This window comes from Girardinichthys multiradiatus, chromosome 24 (assembly GCF_021462225.1).
Source record: "Girardinichthys multiradiatus isolate DD_20200921_A chromosome 24, DD_fGirMul_XY1, whole genome shotgun sequence".
Taxonomy (NCBI): domain Eukaryota; kingdom Metazoa; phylum Chordata; class Actinopteri; order Cyprinodontiformes; family Goodeidae; genus Girardinichthys; species Girardinichthys multiradiatus.
Window position 1 is genome coordinate 1,490,828 of NC_061816.1, and position 22,903 is coordinate 1,513,730.

Sequence of the window (22,903 nt, forward strand, 5' to 3'; positions counted from 1 at the left end):
ATAGTTTGTTGATTGGCACTCTTTTTAAGAAGGGGAAACATCTTACTGGTTTATCTAATTGGTGTAATTCTATAGAAACGATGGAACATGTTTTTATAAATTGTGAGAAATATGTGAGTCTAAGAAGATTATTGAGTGTGGAAATAGGTTGTAATAGAGAGCTGAAATTTGATTATGTGGTTTATCAGTTGAATAGTGATGGAGGGGAAAGATATTTCGTTTTTTGAAAAATACTGGTCTAATTAATAGAATTTGAGGAAACAAATAATGAGGAGTTAAATCCAAGAGCTGGTAGTAGTGCAACAATGATGGATGCAACCTGCCGTTAAAAACTAAAGAAGAAGAACATTTCTACTCGGATTATTGTTTTTTTATTAAACATTTGGAACAAACTGTACAGAAACGAGTGGCATGTATATACAAAAGAAATACCAGGTTGTAGAAGTTTAAGGCACACATAAAATTATAAGAAGAAAGAGAAAAAAACACAGAGAGGCACAAATTCTCATCAAATAGGAAGTCGGAATATCCGAGCTCCGATTAGGAAATTTAATCTGGAACCTCCGCGAAAGTCTGAATTATGAGTCAGTTGTAGACGAACTACTTTCAGTGTTTATAAGACGAGATGTTTCAACGCTGTTTATATGCACGAAATAGCGCGTAGATCAGTGTTATTGTTGTAAGGCTGCTGTTACAGTTGTTAGCAACACGAACGAAAACAAGCAGGAAACTGGAACGCTACAACCCGGAAATGACGTAAGTTCCGACGTCCCAGTTCCGACTTCCGAGGTTCCGCAGCATTTATCCTTTGTTCTCTGTTCGTCAGCAGCCCAGAAGCGGGAGTGTTGATAAAGCTGTAAGAGAGCTGCAGCAGCAGCAGTTGATGAACTCTGGAAAGAAGTCCAGCAGCTTGAGGAACATCTGGTCAAAGAAACTGGAGGGAAGCAGGAGCTCAAACAGCGGCAGGACGCAGCAGAGGAAGAGACACCAGATGATGGATGATGTTTTCCAGCCCAGATTAGGTTTGGATGTTTCCTTCTTCATGCCAACTGTGTGGATGGTAGTTAAAGTTTAGGAGCCGTTTTCAGTCTGCTGGTGGATTATTCCTCTGAATTAGAACTCGTTGTTAGGATAGTGAAACATCAGCAGGAGCTTCTGGAGCCCAGCTCAGAAATATTAGAGTTTGAAACGACAGAGGATCATCTAACTGCGGTGAAGTGAGCCGATATAAGTCAATGGATCTGATGTGTGTATGTTTTTAAAAATAAAGATAAAATAATAAATGCAGGTTTTAGCAGTTATTTAGATTTCCACAGTCTTTTCCCAACATTTATTTTTCTTGTCATCAGGTTAGAAACTATGTGATGTTTTTACATCATTTTCCACAAATATCAACATCCAATAGAGGAAAATTTGTCCATCCTCTTTTTTTTTTTTTTCATTATTAACCTAAAAATAAAATAGGTTCTTTAAAAATAAAAATACATTTTAACATAGTAGATATTTATCAGAAATTATAAGTTGTCTTTTTCAAAAGGTCATGTAACGTTTGTGTCTTTAAATTAGTTTTATGTAGCTGGACTGAGGGCAATAATTGCTCTTTTATTGTAAAGGTGACAGACCTCTAGTTTAGGACAAAACATCTCACTGAATATGAAGTTCAATAAAATAACCAGAAACTGTTCTGTAATCTTCTTGTTGTTGATGTAGAGAAAGCTCCTTCAGTGCATATTAAACTATCGTTTGCACGTCAAATATTCTGAACATAAAGCCACAAGCATGGAGTAACACGAGTTCCCATCATTGAATAATAACGCTCACTGATATAAAAGTGATACTTAATAATTAAAGCTACAACTAATCATAGAATAGAATAGATCTCATGGGTTCTGATGGATTTCCCTCAGAAACTGTCCACTAATGCCGCCTGATGCATATTTCACACATTGAAGGATTGTTTAAGGAACAAGTAGTTGTTGGTTTATGATAAATTATGTCTCCTTTTTCTTATCACTGCACTAAATGACGAAATGTGTTTATTTCTGGTCTCTGTGCTATATTCATATGAACAATCTCTACTTCACAAACCATCTGCTTCACAGCAAAACTCAGGCAATTATGTTTTATATAATAGTGATTTACTTCAGGGGTTAAATATGAGATTCTGCACATGACCTAAACTGTCAGTTCTTGAGGTTCAGTTTTCTCTAAACTGCTGATCAGATGTTTTTCTCTAATGTGAATCTTTACCAGCTTAGAAACATGAAGTTAAAGTTGTTCATAATGCATGTAATGTGTTTCAGTGCTGCCAGCAGATGTTAAAGAAGAGGCTCCTGAAGAACAGAGTCCTGATGTGGATCAGCAGGAGCCAGAGCTCCTCCAGATAAAGGAGGAACAGGAGGAACTCTGGACCAGTCAGGAAGGAGAGCAGCTCACTGTGAAGGAGGAGACTGATACCAGGTTTCCATTAACTGCAGCTCCTATCAAGAGTAAGGATTTGTTTGTGTGTGTGTCTCCTGTCTGGCAGCTAACAGTCTGGTGCATCTGGTTGTCTTTTATGATCAAAAGTAGATTTGCTTCACAAAAAGGAGGAAGAAATGAGACGTTTCTCTAGTTTCAGAGTTGACTTTATTAAATGAATGACACATATATACATACAGTACATATCTGGGCCAGCAAACCTAATCCTGTGATGGAACACATTGTGACTGTTTTTCATTTAATAAGCAAAATTAAAATGATCTCATTAAGCATTTATATTGTATTTGTGTAAAACTACTTGACTTCTAACAGTAACTTTGTAACGTTACACAAATGTCATGATTCACTGCGTTTCATTCAGGACAAACAAGCGTATAAATGTATAAAAGTTTTTACTTCATTCAACAGTGAAGAAAAATGTTTAGATTTTTCATCTGATTTTATCAGTACGTTCTAGTGTTTCTAAAAGAGGGCACCATAGACCTGACTGGAGATTTAACTTGAGTCTGTCTATTAATATATTCATAATACAATAAAAACACATGATAATGGTCAATGTTGTTTAGGAATGTTTTCATAAGATTATGCTGATATTTAATAACCAAAAAAGGTTTTAATACATTGAAGTTTTTTAATATTAACAATCCAGTGTACAGTTTGTACTTGAATGCACCATAGAGGTGCAGCTGGTGGAGGAAACCCTCCCAACCGACTCCCCAGAGACGGCGCCAATGTGTGTCTGCTGCTTACTTCAGATAAATAAGTTTATTGTAGAGCAAGTTGCATATCTTATCACTGTTGAAAGAAAGCTAGCTTAAAGCTTTGTTTCTGTCGTCACTGTAGCTGAATAAGTAACCAATATTCCCACATAACAGACTCTAGTGATAGTGGGAGAGTTCTGTTTTGTTGCTGGTTTTTAAAATTGCAGAGGAAATACAAAAAGGATTTGGTCAACAAAATATTTAGCCAACACCACGAGTGCAGACTAAGCCGCCCAAGTGGATCTCTGGATCCTGTGGAAAACCACAGATACCCTAGAGCCGCCCACACACAAGAACTAGGCACCCCACAGCTGCTCTGCCTCTGATTGCCACCCCACCCAGAATGAGTGGTTCAAGTGATAATGGTCCTCTGTCTGTTTAGCATTGGGTTATGGTTTATCCGTACTAAATCATGAAGCCCAACCATGCTGAGATGGAATGAGATGAAACGGCTCGTCTCAGCTTCATTGACACTAAAAGATGTGTTGTGGATTTTCTTATCAAAGTGGGAGAGAAGTCAAGACCAGACTTTGTCTTTATAAGTTTATTCAAAGGCATACAGCATTTGAAGACCTTGTCACTGAGCAAGTCAGAGAAGCAGAGCCCCAAACAGAATTTACAGACAGTATTTATAGCAGTATGTGGGTGTTATCTCAACTTGAAAGAGTTTGGAAATATAGCCCCTAGACCCCACCCCGGGTCAGAGGTAACTAGGTTATTTATGAGAGCACCCATCTACCATCCCTTGAGATACAACACTTCAGGGAGTGTTAACCATAAAACTCTCCAGCATTTGAATTTAGAGTCCATCTACTCTTAAGTATTAAAACACAGAGGTCAGAGGAGAGGTAGATGGAAGGTCATAGCACTTTAGAGCACTTTAAAATAATTTTCCATTACACTCCTTTCTTCTGATTACAAGATAATCACAACTAAATAAATAATTCTACAAAACCATCACCCAGGATTATAATCAAAGTACAACTAAGAAAAAAGAATATACAACACTTTAAAAGAAACATACAAATCAAAAAGAAAAATAAAGAATTACTCCAATCTTTATTAACCAGGATGTCCAACCACCAGTAATGAACCAGGACCAAGGATTCCAAGAGGAACCCATATTTTCTTTCTGTTGAGTCGTCAGCAACTCCTGTAATTTATCATGGATACTTATCATGTTGTTAGACCCATCAGGAATAAAATTGCAACATTGTTCTCCAATTAAATGACAAACACCACCCCTCTTAGCTAACAGGTAATCCAAAAGCCATTATATTTTGCAAACTCATAGTTCTTATGTCCTGCTGCTCCTTGGTCAGAACAGTGAAACCTTCCTCAGATAAAGCAGTAAGATTTTCTAACTCAACTGACAACTCATTAATCCTATGGGCTGCATTAGCAGCACCATAACTAGGAACAAGTGTACCCAAAATCCCTTTCCAATATGGAATCCTAGCTCTCTTTTGCCGTTTGAACATTGTCTTCCTCTCTAATAATGGGCTGATTGAATCATAAGTAGTGACTGTAGGTAGTAAATGAGCTAGATAACATACTCCAGACCAATTAGCAGGCAGATACAGATATGATCTATTTCCACACATCCAAACCATTTTCTTAGGACACAAGTACCCATCTCTACTAGGAAAAGTAACAAGAACCCTGGTTAATTTACCTGCCTGGTCATACAACCTACTTCCATTCGGTACGGCTGTAAGATTAAGAGTTAACACAAAGGGATCTGGGACCAAAGATCCTGAAATGGTATAAGGATCAGTTCTGATAGGACATGACTCAAATTTATGTCTGTTGCACATGAAACAGGTACAATAGTTTTGCAACCTTCTGTCTTTCCAAGAAAACAAGGTGTGTTTTCCTCCTGTGCGATACAAATATCTGGATCTCTTATCGGATTCCTATTACCCCAAAATCTATAAAGAGGTCCTGTAGTAGCACATATTAAATTAGTCTCACCAGAAAATCTACTAACATTTCTACTTTGTCTTACGCTATAATTCCTCACCCAAGGAAAAATGACCTCCACCAGCTGGTTATGTTGCCAATATGGAAAGAAAGTAGCTAGAGTATAAGCAGTATCAATAGGAACAGATACCAACAACGGTTGATCATTAATAGCATGTGGAATCAAACAACAAACATAGCAACCATCATTTCTTATCTTCCTCACAGTTTGATGCATCAGTTGCCACCAGACATTATCAGCATGATCATAGTAGTCAGAGAAGTGATGAATCTCTCTTCGAATCAGCTGATGAGTATTATTGCCGTAATTACTCAGATTAGCCACAAATTATCTTTGCTGTACCTTTCCCCAAATAAACACAAGAGTAATAACAATACTTGCAATACCAATCATCAGCATCAGAACAGACCATCTTCCATATAGCTGCATCGTGACCTTGAAGTGGAATGTCCTTTCTTCTGGTACTGAAAGCAAACAGTTCTTTCTCAAAGAAAACAAATCATAAACAAAATTTTAAAAAATCCTGCTCCCTCTCCTGAGTGGCTTCTGCGCTTCAAGCTGCCCTGTTACCAATCTGGTACAGGTGGGCGGTTGTAGGAAACTCCTCTAGGCAGGAGGTTCAGAACCAGGATGCTGCTCAGGTGGTGTTCCCCAGGAACACCTTGCAGTGTAGCATAGATCCACAGGTAACATGCTCTGCTACCTTAACAGCGGTGTAGGATCTGATATGGGCCGTTCCAGCATCTGGACTTCAAGTGTTTTCTCCTGGAACCAAGGAGTGGAGTTTGGAAGTGGCTGTTTCCAACAATGCAGCCTTCACAGTCTGTGAAACTTGAAAAAACACAGTGGACAGGTTTTGACAGTAAAACAACATCCTCTCGTCACACAAAGATGTGAAAGGCAGAGATCTTAGCAATATCCCCATGCCCAAATTAGGAGACCTGTCAAGCAGCACTACAACAGGACTGAGGTTTGCTCATGCCCTTTGTCTCAATCTCATGTAAGTGAGAACAATAGGCAGAGCCTTCACAACACCAACAAAATGAAGCCTATGTCTTTCCTTCTGGAGTTTGCTATGTAAATGCAGTGGTTCATTATTACCCTAGGTGCTTAATTACATGAACATCAAAACATCCAGCAAAATCAAAGAGAATTAATCTTTTGACTCCACCTGGTATACTAGCAGTGATCATCAGCTAAATATTCTGAATTTTAAAAATGTGACATGATGTTTGAGGAAGGCCTGATTACAGGTAATTATTTCCATAGTTTCAGAATACCCAAAGAAAATTTCGAAAATGGTCTAATCAGTGGATATGTAAAATTTCACAAAAGAATAAACACCATACTTTCAGACAGGTTTTCAGAAGGTGGTCTTAGGGAGCTATGCACCATTTATATAAACAAAGTACAACATCTCTTTCGCATTGTCACTAAGTCCTCACTGGAGGTATGAGCTATCCTTTTTCCCATGAGTGCTAAAACTTTTGTAACCTCATGCTACTTTTATTCTTTATTCTTGATCTTCTTGGTCAGTTTGTTCCTGGCCTGCTTATAGGGCTTGTGAATAGGACGTCAGCCGCGCAATGCATTTTGGATATAGCGGTGGAAGACGCAAGTAGTGGCGGGCATTTAGTTGGATCGGTGCTGTTTTGTTAAAATGGGAACGATAAAATGGGAATGTTTTGTTGCGTCTGTAACTTTCATTTTCATGGCCGTAAAGGAAAGGGGATCCCAAATGGATAGCGTTTTTTCAGTTTTCCAAAGTGGAAGAAAAACTACGGAGCTCAGCAGTCAGAGCTGGCTGGTAACTATTAGGCGACCTGACATCAACTTCACCAACATTACACGACACATGATGGTGTGTTCTCTGCGTTTCCACTCAGGTAAGTTTCATGTAGTAATATTTAAATAATTTTTCTTAGCTAAAAAGCTGCACATAAGCTGCAAAGCTTCATACGTCTAACCAGCTACCAGGGAGAAAAACTCTGCCACTACTGCCTCCATGGAGGTAACTGTTCAGATTGCTGACATGGGAGACATGTTTTTGTGTACATGTTATCTGCATGTACCTTAGTGAGAACAACAGTGTTGAGGTGACTTACTCAGTAAATCTGAAGATCCTGCACCCTTCCGTTGTTAAACTGCAGTTGAGCTTCCTGGGACATGTAATTTCGGAATTGTACTCACTCCACATACAAGGCAACCAAACACGTTGGGTAACTTTACTTCTAGAAGCTCATTTAAGTTGCTGGTCCACTCACTGTGTTTGTATGGGTTGAGCCTGTTAACTGACCAGATTTCTTTTTGAGGTATCGCTGTCTCCAAATGGTGTTTAGTTTGTTTTGGTACGTAATCCGTGACTTGCTCTACTTACGATCCATTGCTTTCACTGGTAGCTTCTGTTAGCAACGCCGGTGTTTCCACCGACAAAATGATGTCAGCAATACCAGAGTGCAATGCGTCATGACGTCCTTAGGGTTTGGTCTCCACTGCTGTGAGCTGCTTCCTTTTCCGTGTGTAATTTCATCAGATCTGAAGGGAACCGAGGTTTGCTGTTATTGTAAGTGCAGATGGTCTTGGTCTGCACACACATGTCCTCGCAGAAGCTGATGTATTATGTCACCACATCAGTTAGTTGGTTTAAGTCTGTGGCTGAAGTTTCAAAAGCAGTCCAATCTGTGCACTCAAAGCAGGCCTGTAACATCTGCTTTGGCTCATCCGACCACTTCTTAACAGTCCGAACAACTGGTTTGGAAGTTTTTAATTTCTGCATGTAGGTTGGGATGAGATGGACCAGAAGGTGGTCAGAAAGTCAACAGTTCCCACCTCAGCCTCTCCTAAGGGGACCTAGGATCCAAGAGGGTTTTGACCTTGAAAAGCCGTGATAAAGTGAAGCTTTTCCTTTGTCTGATCAGAACAGTTACTGCACGGCTCCTAGGCACATGGCCAATGCTGGAAGACTGCTTCTGCCTTGCAAAGCTAAATTAATAAAGCTGAGGAAGTTACTTTGTTGAATAATTTCTGTTCCACCACACTGGCAAAGAAGTTGAATAATTAAACCTCACTCACTTTCTTACCTTTTGGTTCTTACAGTATTTCATTTAATTTTAAAATTAATTTCATTTGAACTGTGTAGGCTGCACGGTGACGCAGTTAATAGCACTGTTGCCTTGCAGCAAGAAGGTCCTGAGCTCGACTCCCGGCCGGGGTTCTTTCTGCATGAAGTTTACATGTTCTCCCCGTGCATGCGTGGGTTCTCTCCGGGTACTCTGGCTTCCTCCTACAGTCCAAGAACATGACTGTTAGGTTAATTGGACTCTGAATTGTGAATAGGTGTGTGCATGGTTGTTTGTTGTCTTGCGATGGACTGGCGACCTGTCCAGGGTGTACCCCGCCTCTTAATGACAAAGTTGGAGAATTCTACAAGTGTCAAACAAAAGTGTTTTCAAGGTGTTTTGTATCTTGCAAAATATGTCCTTCATTTTTGTAAGCGTTTGTTCAATTAAGTCTGTGCAATTCATGTATGTCTTTGGAGCCAAGCCTAAACAAGAATTTCATTATGGTGACATAATGACAATAAAGATTCTTGATCCTTGATCCTTACTTCTATTTTGTTGCAGCTGTGGTTGTTTTCAAGTGTGTTACAAAGTAGTAGCATTCTCTCAAGTATGAACATAAAATAGTTATAAAATACATAATAATAATAACTAGAACGTTTTTGTAGAAATTTACACAGGACCTGGCTCTTGGAGCGTGCTTCTCGGACCAGAGCCAAAGGTTCTGTGGCTGGGTTAGGCTCAGCTTGTGTCAGGGTAGAACCTTGAAAAGCTTTAAAAAACTGTAAATTTCTGTGTGATTGTACCATTGTTATGACCAAAAAGATGTTCATGTGTGCCTGAATCAGCGTCCGGGGTTCATTATGTGAGGTTAAAACATGCCCTCTGACCTGACCTTATTATATAAAATACATAAGGCCAATGACAGTAGTTGCAGGGCTGCTTTGCACACAAGATTCAGAGGGACAATTACACGCTGGTCATTTTTTTTCCATGTGTCACAAATGTGGACACAACTGCTCTACAACAACAAACATCTTACCAGATATTTATCCAAGGAATGAAAAACAATGACCAACATTTTATAGATTTTGAGGGACGTAATTGAATGTCTGTAGGAAACAAAATCTTGGAGGTCACAGTAAATATTAGAGGACAAATTGTTGTAAAAAATTTGAATTTCCTATGTGAAGTATGAACAGTAAGAGCACTTTGACAAAACTAATATCAGTGTTTCATTTTTCTTGTGAACATGTGAACAGTGACGCTAGAAGTAGTAGCACACCTCTAACATCTGAGCCGCATGTTTTGACATACGCTCACCGGCCACTTTATTAGGTACACCTTGCTACTACAGGGTTGGACCCCCTTTTGGCTTCAGAACTGCCTTAATCCTTGGTGGCGTAGATTCAACAAGGTACTGGAAACATTCCTCAGAGAGTTTGGTCCATATTGACATGAGAGCATCACACAGATGCTGCAGATTTGTCGCCTGCATCCATGATGCGAATCTCCCGTTCCACCACATCCCAAAGATGCTCTATTGGATTGAGGTCTGGTGACTGTGGAGGCCGTTTGAGTACAGTGAACTCATTGTCATGTTCAAGAAACCAATCTGAGATGATTTGTGCTTTATGACATGGCACGCTATCCTGCCGGAAGTAACCATCAGAAGATGGGCACACTGTGGTCATAAAGGGATGGACATGGTCAGCAACAATACTCAGGTAGGTGGTGGCATTGACATGATGCTCAATTGGTACCAAGGGGCCCAAAGTGTGCCAAGAAAATATCCCCCACACCATTACACCACCACCACCAGCCTGAACCGTTGATACAAGGCAGGATGGATCCATGCTTTCAAGTTATTGAAACAGAATTCTGACCCTACCATCCGAATGTCGCAGCTGAAATCAAGACTCATCAGACCAGGCAACATTTTTCCAATCTTCTATTGTCCAATTTTGGTGAGCCTGTGTGAATTGTAGCCTCAGTTTTTAACTGACATGAGTGGCACCCGATGTGGACTTCTGCTCTTGTAGTCCATCTGCCTCAAGGTTTGACGTCTTGTGCGTTCAGAGATGCTCTTCTGCATGCCTTGGTTGTAACGAGTGGTTATTTGAGTTACTGTTGCCTTTCTATCAACTCGAACCAGTCTGGCCATTCTCCTCTGACCTCTGGCATCAATAAGGCATTTGCGCCCACAGAACTGCTGCTCACTGGATATTTTCTCTATTTCTGACCATTCACTGTAAACCCTGGAGATGGTAGGACGTGAAAATCCCAGCAGATCAGCAGTTTCTAAAATACTCAGACCAGCCTGTTTGGCACCAACAACCATGCCACGTTCAAAGTCACTTAAATTACTTTTCTTCCCCATTCTGATGCTCGGTTTGAACTGCAGCAGATTGTCTTGACCTTGTCTACATGCCTAAATGCATTGAGTTGATGCCATGTGATTGGATGATTGGAAATTTGTGTTAACGAGTAGCTGGACTGGTGTACCTAATAAAGTGGCCGGTGAGTGTATATCAAATTGTTTCTCTAGTTCTAATCTTTATCATTTTTGTGTCATGGTAAAGTTGTCCATTATGCATATAAAGTGTTTCAATGATGTCTGCAGATGTTAAAGAAGAGGCTTCTGAAGAACAGAGTCCTGATATGGACCAGCAGGAGCTGGAGCTCCTCCACATAAAGGAGGAAAGTGAAAGAATCTGGGTCAGCCAGGATGAAGAACAACTGAATGTGAAGGAGGAGACTGATTATCCAAGGTTTCCAGTAACTGTTGTTCATATGAAGAGTGAAGAGGATGAAGAGAAACCTCTGCTCTCTCAGCTTCATCAACACCAGACAGACGACGGAGATCTTCCAAGCAGCATCTCAACTGACCAGATAAAAGCAGAAATTAAAGAAGAGGACTGTGGAACAGCAGAAATCAGCATAAACCCAGATCTAAATACTCATGGAGGCTCTTCCAACTATTCAGAGACTAAAGACGGTGAAGATGATGAAGAGGATGATGATATGAAGCATCATGTATCTGCTCGGGGCATGTGGGAAAACTTTGTCTTCTCCAACATCCCAGAACGGGCAGAGGAGGACGCTGAATCCACTATCTTGGAATTTCTCCAAAGTCGGCTGAAACTCCCAAGTGACGAGGTTAAAAACATCACATTCCATCGTGTTAACTGGCTCGGAGGTAAGAAGCCCGACAACAACCGGCCTCGGCCATTTGTAGTGAAATTCAGGCACTACAAGCAGAAAGAGCAGGTCAGGAGTCGGGGCAGAGAGCTACGGGGAACAAACTTCAGTGTCATTGACTAGTTTCCAAAGGAGATCCTCATATGGAGGAGAATATTATTCCCAATCAGGAAGAAATATATCACTGAAGTGGCTGTAGATAAACTCTGTTAATGGTCAGTTGTTCAGGGACCTGGTTGGATAAGAGGTTAGATAACGCAGTTATAATCTAATGTAAAGCACAGCTCAGCATGATGAAAGCATGTACCTGTAAGGCAGGAGTAAAGAGATTAAAGAAAATCTGATTAAAATCATAACCAATCAAAAGCATGAAACTTCTAATAAACGCATCCGAAGTAATTGAAAATCCTCAAAAATAACAAAAAAGCTTTATATATTATGTACAAAATAATAAACATACGGTATTTTTATCAACAATGTAATAACTATTCTTTTTCAGCTTTAAAATAAAGCATTTAAAACACTATATACATTTGTGTTTTAGACTATGGTACTTAACACTAGGACTCCCAAGCCCGTCAATTTGACGGCGAGCATTCTGGATGCGAGGCGGTGATGATGTCATTACATTACATTGGTCAGAATGCTAAAGGTTTTCTTGCACGCTATAAATTGATGATTTTGACAAGAATTAATAATAGTATTTGATCAAAACCTATTATGTTTTATTGTTATTTATGTATAGTACTGAAAAATAATACAGAGTAGCGGGTACATTTAAAAAAAAAAGAAAAAGCTTTACTAATCTGACCAAAAGCTGGACAGCTCCATGTCACGCCCTCCTTTCACTCCGCGGACATAAACTAGTGCTAAAAATGCCTTCAGCTCATCCACACTCATGTCCGAGGAGGAATCATCTCCAAGCAGAGGAAGGCGGTCTGGGCATCTTGGATCGGGCGCTCTGTCAGCGCGTTCTGGCTCTGACGCCTCCCTCGACTTTCTTCCTCCCCTACTACTGTCCACACAGTGCCATCCTTTCCTATTTCCTCCTCCTTCCCAGGTGTGCGCTCATCTTGCGATGAAAACGCAGTAAAGCGCAGAATAGATTGTTGTTCCTGGGTTACTATATCTATGACCTAACTTATTGTTTATTTCTTTGTCCATCATCAGTACCTTAATCTTTTCGTTGTCTGCTGAGCCAACCCCTCCCTCCTACTTCCTTAATTCTAAAAGGGATTGCTCAATCCAGCTCTCCATCCAACGGGTCCGGACTTCCCTAAACCTGAGAGGTCTTACTAAGCAGGTTTACTGAAAGTTCTGTTTAAGCTGGTGTCGGGAAATGACTCGCCTAGCCTCTGACAGCCTACATCCAAAAGTCTCACCCTTCTTCAACTGGAGGTCTGGGTGACCGAGTAGCCTCTCGCAGTCATCCACACCTTCGACAGTCACTTTTGTTCACGGCTGCTCATTCCCTAATTTACAACTGGCACTTGGTATATGGGCTAGGTTAATTTTAGTAGCTCGGAACAAGCTTCAAGGACGTTGTTTTGTCAAACTTTGGCTAAGGCAACCAATAAAAACCTCCTAATACATCTCAGAACCAGGCAACAAGGCTTTTTACCACCAATGAAAAACCAACAGTATAGTGACTCAAATAATTTAATGTCCACGAATGAACTAGAATTTTATATGCTTGCTTTAATTAGTAACGCTTTGGCAGGAGTCAGTAACAGCTTAAATTCAGCAATATAATTAATTATCACAAAAATAGTAATGAATCAATCAACTCAACTTGTCTTTCCCTGATGCTGAAACTAGTGGATTTAAAGAGGCCTTTGAAGACGGAGACTCATCCATGAACCTGATAGAGAAGAATTCTTCTGGTGACGAGTGGTTTCTTGAAGGGAATATGACTTAATCTTCAGTTTTCTTCCTTTAAGTGGCAGGTACTGATGCTCCAAACTTTGATGGTTAAACTGAAACTTTGTTGTTCTTTGTCCCCAAAGGTAGTGGTTTCCAGGGGCTGAAGAGTTGAGGGAAAACCTGAGACGCAAATGAGTTTGATTCAGGACTTCCAGAGGCCTGAATCTTGGAGCAATCAGCTGTTCACCGATCAAGTTCACTTCTGTTGTCTGGATAAAAAAGCTTTCGGATGAAATCAGATTCCTAATCTTGAGACACGGTCCTTCAAAGGCAACGGGTTGATTCTCTGTTAAATGCAGTCGATCAGCTGGGCTGTGTCTCTGGCCCTCTGATTCCTCTGTGGCATCTCTCCAATCTTGTTTGTTGGTCTTCTGCGAGGAATACAACCCTGTTTCCTCTTTTTTAATTGCTTTTATAGTGCTTGAAGTCCTCCTCAGTCAAGCCCTTATTAGGGAACTTAGTTGTTGTACACTCATTTATTTCAACCTCATGATCATTGCTCAATGTAGACGTTATGCCTTAGTCTTTCGAAAAGTCCCATGAAACCCATACGGGGACATAGTCATCTGGTCATCTGGCTCTCGGAAAGTCCCAATCATCCCATGATGAGATATACAGGTCCTTCTCAAAAAATTAGCATATTGTAATAAAGTTCATTATTTTCTATAATGTAATGATGAAAATTTAATATTCATATATTTTAGATTCATTGCACATTAACTGAAATATTTCAGGTCCTTTATTGTCTTAATACGGATGATTGTGGCATACAGCTCATGAAAACCCAAAATTCCTATCTCACAAAATTAGCATATTTCATCCGACCAATAAAAGAAAAGTGTTTTTAATACAAAAAACGTCAACCTTCAAATAATCATGTACAGTTATGCACTCAATACTTGGTCGGGAATCCTTTTGCAGAAATGACTGCTTCAATGCAGCGTGGCATGGAGGCAATCAGCCTGTGGCACTGCTGAGGTCTTATGGAGGCCCAGGATGCTTCGATAGCGGCCTTTAGCTCATCCAGAGTGTTGGGTCTTGAGTCTCTCAACGTTCTCTTCACAATATCCCACAGATTCTCTATGGGGTTCAGGTCAGGAGAGTTGGCAGGCCAATTGAGCACAGTGATACCATGGTCAGTAAACCATTTACCAGTGGTTTTGGCACTGTGAGCAGGTGCCAGGTCGTGCTGAAAAATGAAATCTTCATCTCCATAAAGCTTTTCAGCAGATGGAAGCATGAAGTGCTCCAAAATCTCCTGATAGCTAGCTGCATTGACCCTGCCCTTGATAAAACACAGTGGACCAACACCAGCAGCTGACACGGCACCCCAGACCATCACTGACTGTGGGTACTTGACACTGGACTTCTGGCATTTTGGTATTTCCTTCTCTCCAGTCTTCCCCCAGACTCTGGCACCTTGATTTCCGAATGACATGCAGAATTTGCTTTCATCCGAAAATAGTACTTTGGACCACTGAGCAACAGTCCAGTGCTGCTTCTCTGTAGCCCAGGTCTGGGGAATGCGGCACCTGTAGCCCATTTCCTGCACACGTCTGTGCACGGTGGCTCTGGATGTTTCTACTCCAGACTCAGTCCAATGCTTCCGCAGGTTCCCCAAGGTCTGGAATCGGCCCTTCTCCACAATCTTCCTCATTGTCCGGTCACCTCTTCTCGTTGTGCAGCGTTTTCTGCCACACTTTTTCCTTCCCACAGACTTCCCACTGAGGTGCCTTGATACAGCACTCTGGGAACAGACTATTCATTCAGAAATTTCTTTCTGTGTCTTACCCTCTTGCTTGAAGGTGTCAATAGTGGCCTTCTGGACAGCAGTCAGGTCGGCAGTCTTACCCATGATTGGGGTTTTGAGTGATGAACCAGGCTGGGAGTTTTAAAGGCCTCAGGAATCTTTTGCAGGTGTTTAGAGTTAACTCGTTGATTCAGATGATTAGGTTCATAGCTCATTTAGAGACCCTTTTAATAATATGCTAATTTTGTGAGATAGGAATTTTGGGTTTTCATGAGCTGTATGCCAAAATCATCCGTATTAAGACAATAAAAGACCTGAAATATTTCAGTTAGTGTGCAATGAATCTAAAATATATGAATGTTAAATTTTCATCATGACATTATGGAAAATAATGAACTTTATCACAATATGCTAATTTTTTGAGAAGGACCTGTAGTCATCTACAGTTCTTCCCCTATTCTGCTCAGTTTTAACCTTGCACAGTGTTATACGTGTCATCTTTTAGCTTTCAATATTTAGCTTTTAAAACATTGTTTCAAAATCATCACATCACTTCATTTTCCAGTTCTTAACCACATTTCTATCATACATCATTTAATTTGTTAATCAAAATCTACTAACTTTATTCATTACATGTGAAAGGTATAATCATCAACTAACCTTTATTCATTACATACAAAAATATGGAATCATCATACATCATTCCTGATATAATTGTTTATACTTTTGCTCAAGAAAACATAAGACAGATAATTCATGGCTCCATACAGGCCTCTCCAGTTTCTCAGCTTGATTATAAGAACATTGCACACACCACACACAAGGATATTTTTGTTATAATTTTCATGGGGTTAATTGTGAGCTTTTACTAAATGCAGCATGGATTACATGGCAAGATCTCACCTTATTTTGTTAATCTCTAGTTTCTCTCCTGCCAGCTGGATTGCTGGGTTTATAGCTGGGCACTGATCACCTGGCTCGTCTCCCTGTCTCTGAACCTGCACTGATTGTGGCACTGTTGATGTAATTTATATATTATTAGTTTACTGGTCTGTAAACTATAGCCTAAAATGATAAAATCGTTACATAGGCTAGTCTTTTACTACCTTGAAATAATGCGCCACAACCTCCTGCTATCAGGACGAATCGTGTTTTTTAGCCGGGGGAGGCTCGCTCTCTGACCCGCTGTCACTGGAACTGAATGCTGACCAAGAGCCGTCAGAATCCCTCTAGACCCCAGAATCACGATCATCTAATTTTTGAAGCATTTCCAATGCCTCTTGAGCAGAAAACATCCTTCTAGAAGCTATTTGTAGGATGGCAACAATCTCCTTCTCAGACTGCGTTCTAGAGTGGAGGTTGCTAGCACTTATTTACCACTCAATGTAAATAATAGGGCCGTCAAAATAGCGGCTGTAGTAGTTAGAGGTAGAAATACTTAGATCTTTTATTTACTTTATGTTTGTAAAATAGAGACATAGGAATACACAAGACACAGGTTTAGAAAAAGTCAGGATACCAGGAAGATAAGAGTTTTAATAAACCAGAGTTACTTTCAAAACTGTCAAATTGAGGGCCCTGGGAGTTCTAGTGTTAAACCATGACACCGTGAAACCAATATATTTACAGTCCAGGTTATCACACCATTGTGGCCTCTCTGATTTTACCTACTGTACTGTTCACTGATAATATTTATCAGATTATTTTCTCTAGTTTTAATCTTTATCATCTTTGTAACATTGTCAGGATAAAGTTGTTCATTATGCATATAAAGTGTTTCAATGATGTCTGCAGATGTTAAAGAAGAGGCTCCTGAAGAACAGAGTCCTGATATGGACCAGCAGGAGCTGGAGCTCCTCCAAATAAAGGAGGAAAATGAAAGAATCTGGTCCAGCCAGGATGAAGAACAACTGAATGTGAAGAAGGAGACTGATGATACCAGGTTTCCAGTAACTGTTGGTCATATGAAGAGTGAAGAGGATGAAGAGAAACCTCTGTTCTCTCAGCTTCATCAACACCAAACAGAAGAGAGAGATCTTCCAAGAAGCATCTCAACTGACCAGATAAAAGTAGGAATTAAAGAAGAGGACCGTGGAACATCAGTATCCAGCAGGAACCCAGATCTAAATACTCATGGAGGCTCTTCCAACTATTCTGAAACTGAAGATAGTGAGGATGAAGAAGAGGATGATGATGTGAAGCATCATGAATCTGACCTTAAACACTTATCAGACTCTGAAACTGAAGACAGTGAGGAGGATTGGAAGGAGAGCAGGACTCCAGGGTCTGGCAGAAACACTGTCAACAAATCTTTGAGCTGCTCTGAATGTGGGGGAAAATTTGCTAACAGACGCTCTCTTCAGAGTCACATGACATGTCATCCAAGATTAACGTCTTCAGATTGTTCTGGTAATGAGACGTGTTTCAGAGAAAAGAAAAACATAGATTCACTGACGAAGTTTCAGACGGGTAGTAAAGATTTTAACTGTGGTGAGTGTGGTAAAAGTTTTAACTTGAAACGAGATCTCAAAAGGTACACAAAAGTCCACGCTGGAGACAAACCTTTAATTTGTGATACTTGTGGAAAAAGATTTACCTACAAGTCAGATTTAAACAGACACATGAGAATCCACACAGGAGACAAACCTTTTAGTTGTGATGCATGTGGAAAAAGATTTTCCTCCAAGTCAGATTTAGACATACACATGAGAATTCATACAGGAGACAAACCTTTTATTTGTGATGCATGTGGAAAAAGATTTGCCTACAAGTCAAATTTAAACAGACACATGAGAATTCACACAGGAGACAAACCTTTTAGTTGTGATGCATGTGGAAAAAGATTTGTCTCCAAGTCACATTTAAACACACACATGAGAATTCACACAGGAGACAAACCTTTTAGTTGTGATGCTTGTGGAAAAAGATTTGTCTCCAAGTCAGATTTAAACATACACATGAGAATTCATACAGGGGACAAACCTTTTAGTTGTGATGCATGTGGAAGAAGATTTGTCTCCAAGTCATTATTAAACATACACATGAGAATTCACACAGGAGATCAACCTTTTAGTTGTGATGCATGTGGAAGAAGATTTGTCTCCAAGTCAAATTTAAACAAACACATGAGAACCCACACAGGAGACAAACCTTTTAGTTGTGATGCATGTGGAAGAAGATTTGTCTCCAAGTCACATTTAAACAGGCACATGAGAACCCACACAGGAGACAAACCTTTTAGTTGTGATGCATGTGGAAAAGAATTTGTCTCCAAGTCAGATTTAAACACACACATGAGAATTCACACAGGAGTCAAACCCTTTAGTTGTGATGCATGTGGAAAAAGATTTTCCTCCAAGTCAGATTTAAACAAACACATGAGAATTCACACAGGAGTCAAACCCTTTAGTTGTGATGCATGTGGAAAAAGATTTTCCTCCAAGTCACATTTAAACACACACATGAGAATTCACACTGGAGACAAACCTTTTAGTTGTGATGCATGTGGAAAAAGATTTGTCTTCAAGTCAGATTTAAACAAACACATGAGAATTCACACAGGAGACAAACCTTTTAGTTGTGATGCATGTGGAAAAAGATTTATCACCAAGTCACAATTAAAGATACACATGAGAATTCACACAGGAGACAAACCTTTTAGTTGTGATGCATGTGGAAAAAGATTTTCCATCAAGTCACATTTAAACACACACATGAGAATTCACACAGGAGACAAACCTTTTAGTTGTGATGCATGTGGAAGAAGATTTGTCTCCAAGTCAAATTTAAACACACACATAAGAACCCACACAGGAGACAAACCTTTTAGTTGTGATGCATGTGGAAAAAGATTTGTCTCCAAGTCACATTTAAACAGACACATGAGAATTCACACAGGAGACAAACCCTTTGGTTAAGATCTTTGTGTGGACTGTTTTGGTTTCAAGTCACAATAGAACAAACGCAAGAATCCAAACTGGAGAGAAACCTTTTAGTTGTGATGAATGTGGTAAAAACCTTACCTTCAAGTCAAATCTAAACCAGGATGATAGAATTTACAGAAAAGACAAACCCATTGCTAGTTATGTTTGCCAGGGCCTCCATTCAGCCTAGGGTTTTAACAGATTTAAATGAGTGTGTTTCATCGCTCATAGGTTGGTTTTATGGGTTACAGACTTTTTAAAAGGTAGAGTCCAGCAGGTTCAACACTCTCTGACAAAACAATTACCAGCACAAGCTCTCCTCAGGGATGTGTTTTATCTTCATTGTTATTCACCTTGTACACAAGTTCCTGCAAAAGCACTTTCCCTAATAGACATTTAATTAAATATGCTGACGACATGGTCCTTTTAGACGACAAAGGAGAGGAGCATGGACTAGTTCAGACCTTTTCACTAATTGGTGCAAAAAATCCAAGTTGCTATTGACTTCAGGAAGCTTCAGTCATTCTTCCCAACCATCATCAATGGAGATCAAATTGAGACTAATGCTAGAAGTACCTGGGCATGGTTCTGGACTGCCATCTAAGGTGATACTCATGGGCTGACAGGGCAACTTAACGCCCTTAGAATGTCCTTGAGTTCTGTTCATCAGAACAGTCCACTTAAGAGGCAGTGTCTTGTTAAAGAAAATTAGTTTAGGATAAAACAACCTAAATATTGTTAATTTCATTGTGTTTAGCTTTTGTTTGTGGTGGTATGAGGCTACCTGGTGAAGCTAATCTGAACAGGCCTCTAAGCCTTAAGGCTAGTTTTATTTGTTCTGTGTTTTAAAGTTGAAAAAACCGTTATTTCAATGAGATGTTTTAAACCGTGATGGTCCAGTAATGGGATTTTGCTCCATTTTATCTGTGTTTTTGTTTAATTGCTTTTAGCTAACCTGCTAAATATGTGTTCCAGTGCTGCTTAAAACATGCTAAAGGTTTAAAATACAGTTTTAAAGTGAACGTTTATTGTTCAAAACAAGGGTTTTTATCCAACCAGGAGCTCTTTTCCCTTTTTTCTCCTCAGAAGCAACAAAACACTGAACTCCACTTTGACAAACTTCTTTAAAACTGTTAAAGTTGCACCTCTACATGGAGTTTGTATTAAGTCTATAAAAGTCACAAATGGCAGATGTGGCACGATTATTGGTTATAGTTTATAGAGCTCTCTTTACCCTACCTGCTTCATTAATGACAAAGCTCTGCCATGAAGTCGTACCTTTTCATTAATAATAAGTAAAGACTGTTGGTTAGTAGCTGAAAAAAAAATCACTGTACCTTATTCTTCAGTTTTTAACTTTTTGTCCTATTTTTTACTTTAATTATTGTTGTTTTATATTTTCTTAGCAAATTAGTCTTCCTTTAAAAGAAATTGTTTTAATGTTTCCTGACTCCTTTATTAATTAGTCTTACTGCAGTATCTTTGTGTTTATGTCTTGGTTTTAAAAGGAGCTATAAAAGCAAGCTTGAATTGAATTAAGCGGAAGATCAATAAATTGTATATGAATGAATGTTTTAAGGAACTTTGACTTTTCTGGGCTGCAGTTGGGTGGATGGGGCGGTGCAGCATGTCTTGTGCTTGCTCCACTTGTGAAAATAATATTTTGGTTTTCTTCTTGGCACCTACGCAACAATTAATATCACAGTAAAGTGGCGTTTAGACTTCCAAATGTCTGTTTAATTCCATATGGATTCTATTAAGTAGATCTTCAGCTCCTTTTTTTAATGATTCACTTTAAGCAGATAATATAGAAGCAAATAAGATATGTCCACCTTGTTGTTTTCCCCCTTCTTACCATATGTGTTGAATAATGGAAAAAGTTTTTGTTTAAAATAATGATGAAATAACTGCAAAAAATTATTCCTTCTTTAATATATCCAATAGTTCCACCTTCTTTTCTATATACAATCTGACTCTGAATATATTTAATCTTCCAACTAAAAGTATTTGACAGCAGTTTTCTCATAAATAAATCACAGTATTTTTAACCCATGAAAATAGTTTGTTTCCTAAAACCTGAAGAGGACAGAGTGGACAATAAAGTGACTGGGTGAACAATGGCCTGGTAGAGAACCATTGATACTTAACCAGTATCTGACTAAAAAAGTTAGTAGTTTTTTTGTTGTTTTTTTTCAAACATATTGATTAGAAAAACATATTTGATCAGTTAATAAATAACAAAATCAAAGTCAAGGTCTTGATGCGGTTGGCTAGGCTCCCTTACATAGATAACTGTTGGCCAACAGACTGTCTTGTATTCCAGTGAGGATCAGGTTGGATCATTATTGAAACTGATCTCTTCATGATTGAATTATCTTCATATGAATCTAGTTTATTCTGATTTCTTGTCTAATTGGAAATGAATTTGACAGGTTTGTGTGGAAAGTTCTTTGAGATGAGACTAGTTGTGAATTGGTGCTGTATAAATAAATTGAACTGAATATGCAACACTCTAAAACGGTGTTTAGGTATGAGTCTGTTTGAGTCTGTACAGGTCCTTCTCAAAATATTAGCATATTGTGATAAAGTTAATTATTTTCCATAATGTAATGATGAAAATTTAACATTCATATATTTTAGATTCATTGCACACTAACTGAAATATTTCAGGTCTTTTATTGTCTTAATACGGATGATTGTGGCATACAGCTCATGAAAACCCAAAATTCCTATCTCACAAAATTAGCATATTTCATCCGACCAATAAAAGAAAAGTGTTTTTAATACAAAAACGTCAACCTTCAAATAATCATGTACAGTTATGCACTCAATACTTGGTCGGGAATCCTTTGGCAGAAATGACTGCTTCAATGCGGCGTGGCATGGAGGCAATCAGCCTGTGGCACTGAGGTCTTATGGAGGCATGGATGCTTCGATAGCGGCCTTTAGCTCATTCCGGGTTGTTGGGTCTTGAGTCTCTCAACGTTCTCTTCACAATATCCCACAGATTCTCTATGGGGTTCAGATCAGGAGAGTTGGCAGGCCAATTGAGCACAGTGATACCATGGTCAGTAAACCATTTACCAGTGGTTTTGGCACTGTGAGCAGGTGCCAGGTCGTGCTGAAAAATGAAATCTTCATCTCCATAAAGCTTTTCAGCAGATGGAAGCATGAAGTGCTCCAAAATCTCCTGATAGCTAGCTGCATTGACCCTGCCCTTGATAAAACACAGTGGACCAACACCAGCAGCTGACACGGCACCCCAGACCATCACTGACTGTGGGTACTTGACACTGGACTTCTGGCATTTCCTTCTCCCCAGTCTTCCTCCAGACTCTGGCACCTTGATTTCCGAATGACATGCAGAATTTGCTTTCATCCGTAAAAAGTACTTTGGACCACTGAGCAACAGTCCAGTGCTGCTTCTCTGTAGCCCAGGTCAGGCGCTTCTGCCGCTGTTTCTGGTTCAAAAGTGGCTTGACCTGGGGAATGCGGCACCTGTAGCCCATTTCCTGCACACGCCTGTGCACGGTAGCTCTGGATGTTTCTACTCCAGACTCAGTCCACTGCTTCCGCAGGTCCCCCAAGGTCTGGAATCGGCCCTTCTCCACAATCTTCCTCAGGGTCCGGTCACCTCTTCTCGTTGTGCAGCGTTTTCTGCCACACTTTTTCCTTCCCACAGACTTCCCACTGAGGTGCCTTGATACAGCACTCTGGGAACAGCCTATTCGTACAGAAATTTATTTCTGTGTCTTACCCTCTTGCTTGAGGGTGTCAATAGTGGCCTTCTGGACAGCAGTCAGGTCGGCAGTCTTACCCAT

At 39.7% G+C, this 22,903-nt stretch overlaps 3 protein-coding genes across 6 annotated transcripts in view; 2 read left to right on the forward strand and 1 right to left on the reverse strand.

Annotated features, from left to right (window-relative positions):
• Positions 1-22,903, reverse strand: part of LOC124861401 (NACHT, LRR and PYD domains-containing protein 4C-like) — a 609,184-nt gene that overhangs the window by 506,040 nt on the left and 80,241 nt on the right. The gene's annotated exons all lie outside the window — the stretch shown is intronic.
• Positions 1-22,903, forward strand: part of LOC124861391 (NACHT, LRR and PYD domains-containing protein 3-like) — a 923,911-nt gene that overhangs the window by 114,035 nt on the left and 786,973 nt on the right. The gene's annotated exons all lie outside the window — the stretch shown is intronic.
• LOC124861415 (zinc finger protein 665-like) lies at positions 763-20,652 on the forward strand. The gene is made up of 4 exons (XM_047355160.1): positions 763-1,022; positions 2,304-2,489; positions 10,909-11,484; positions 16,954-20,652. The coding sequence occupies exons 1-4, from the start codon at positions 884-886 to the stop codon at positions 19,074-19,076; spliced, it is 3,024 nt and encodes a 1,007-aa protein (XP_047211116.1). The 5' UTR covers positions 763-883; the 3' UTR covers positions 19,077-20,652.

Excerpts from the sequence above, each read along its gene's own strand:
- LOC124861415 (XM_047355160.1), top strand. The coding sequence starts at position 884 with ATGAACTCTGGAAAGAAGTCCAGCAGCTTGAGGAACATCTGGTCAAAG. Across the intron at positions 1,023-2,303 it reads TGTTTTCCAGCCCAGATTAG|TGCTGCCAGCAGATGTTAAA; the intron begins GTTTGGATGTTT and ends AATGTGTTTCAG. Across the intron at positions 2,490-10,908 it reads AACTGCAGCTCCTATCAAGA|ATGTTAAAGAAGAGGCTTCT; the intron begins GTAAGGATTTGT and ends TGATGTCTGCAG.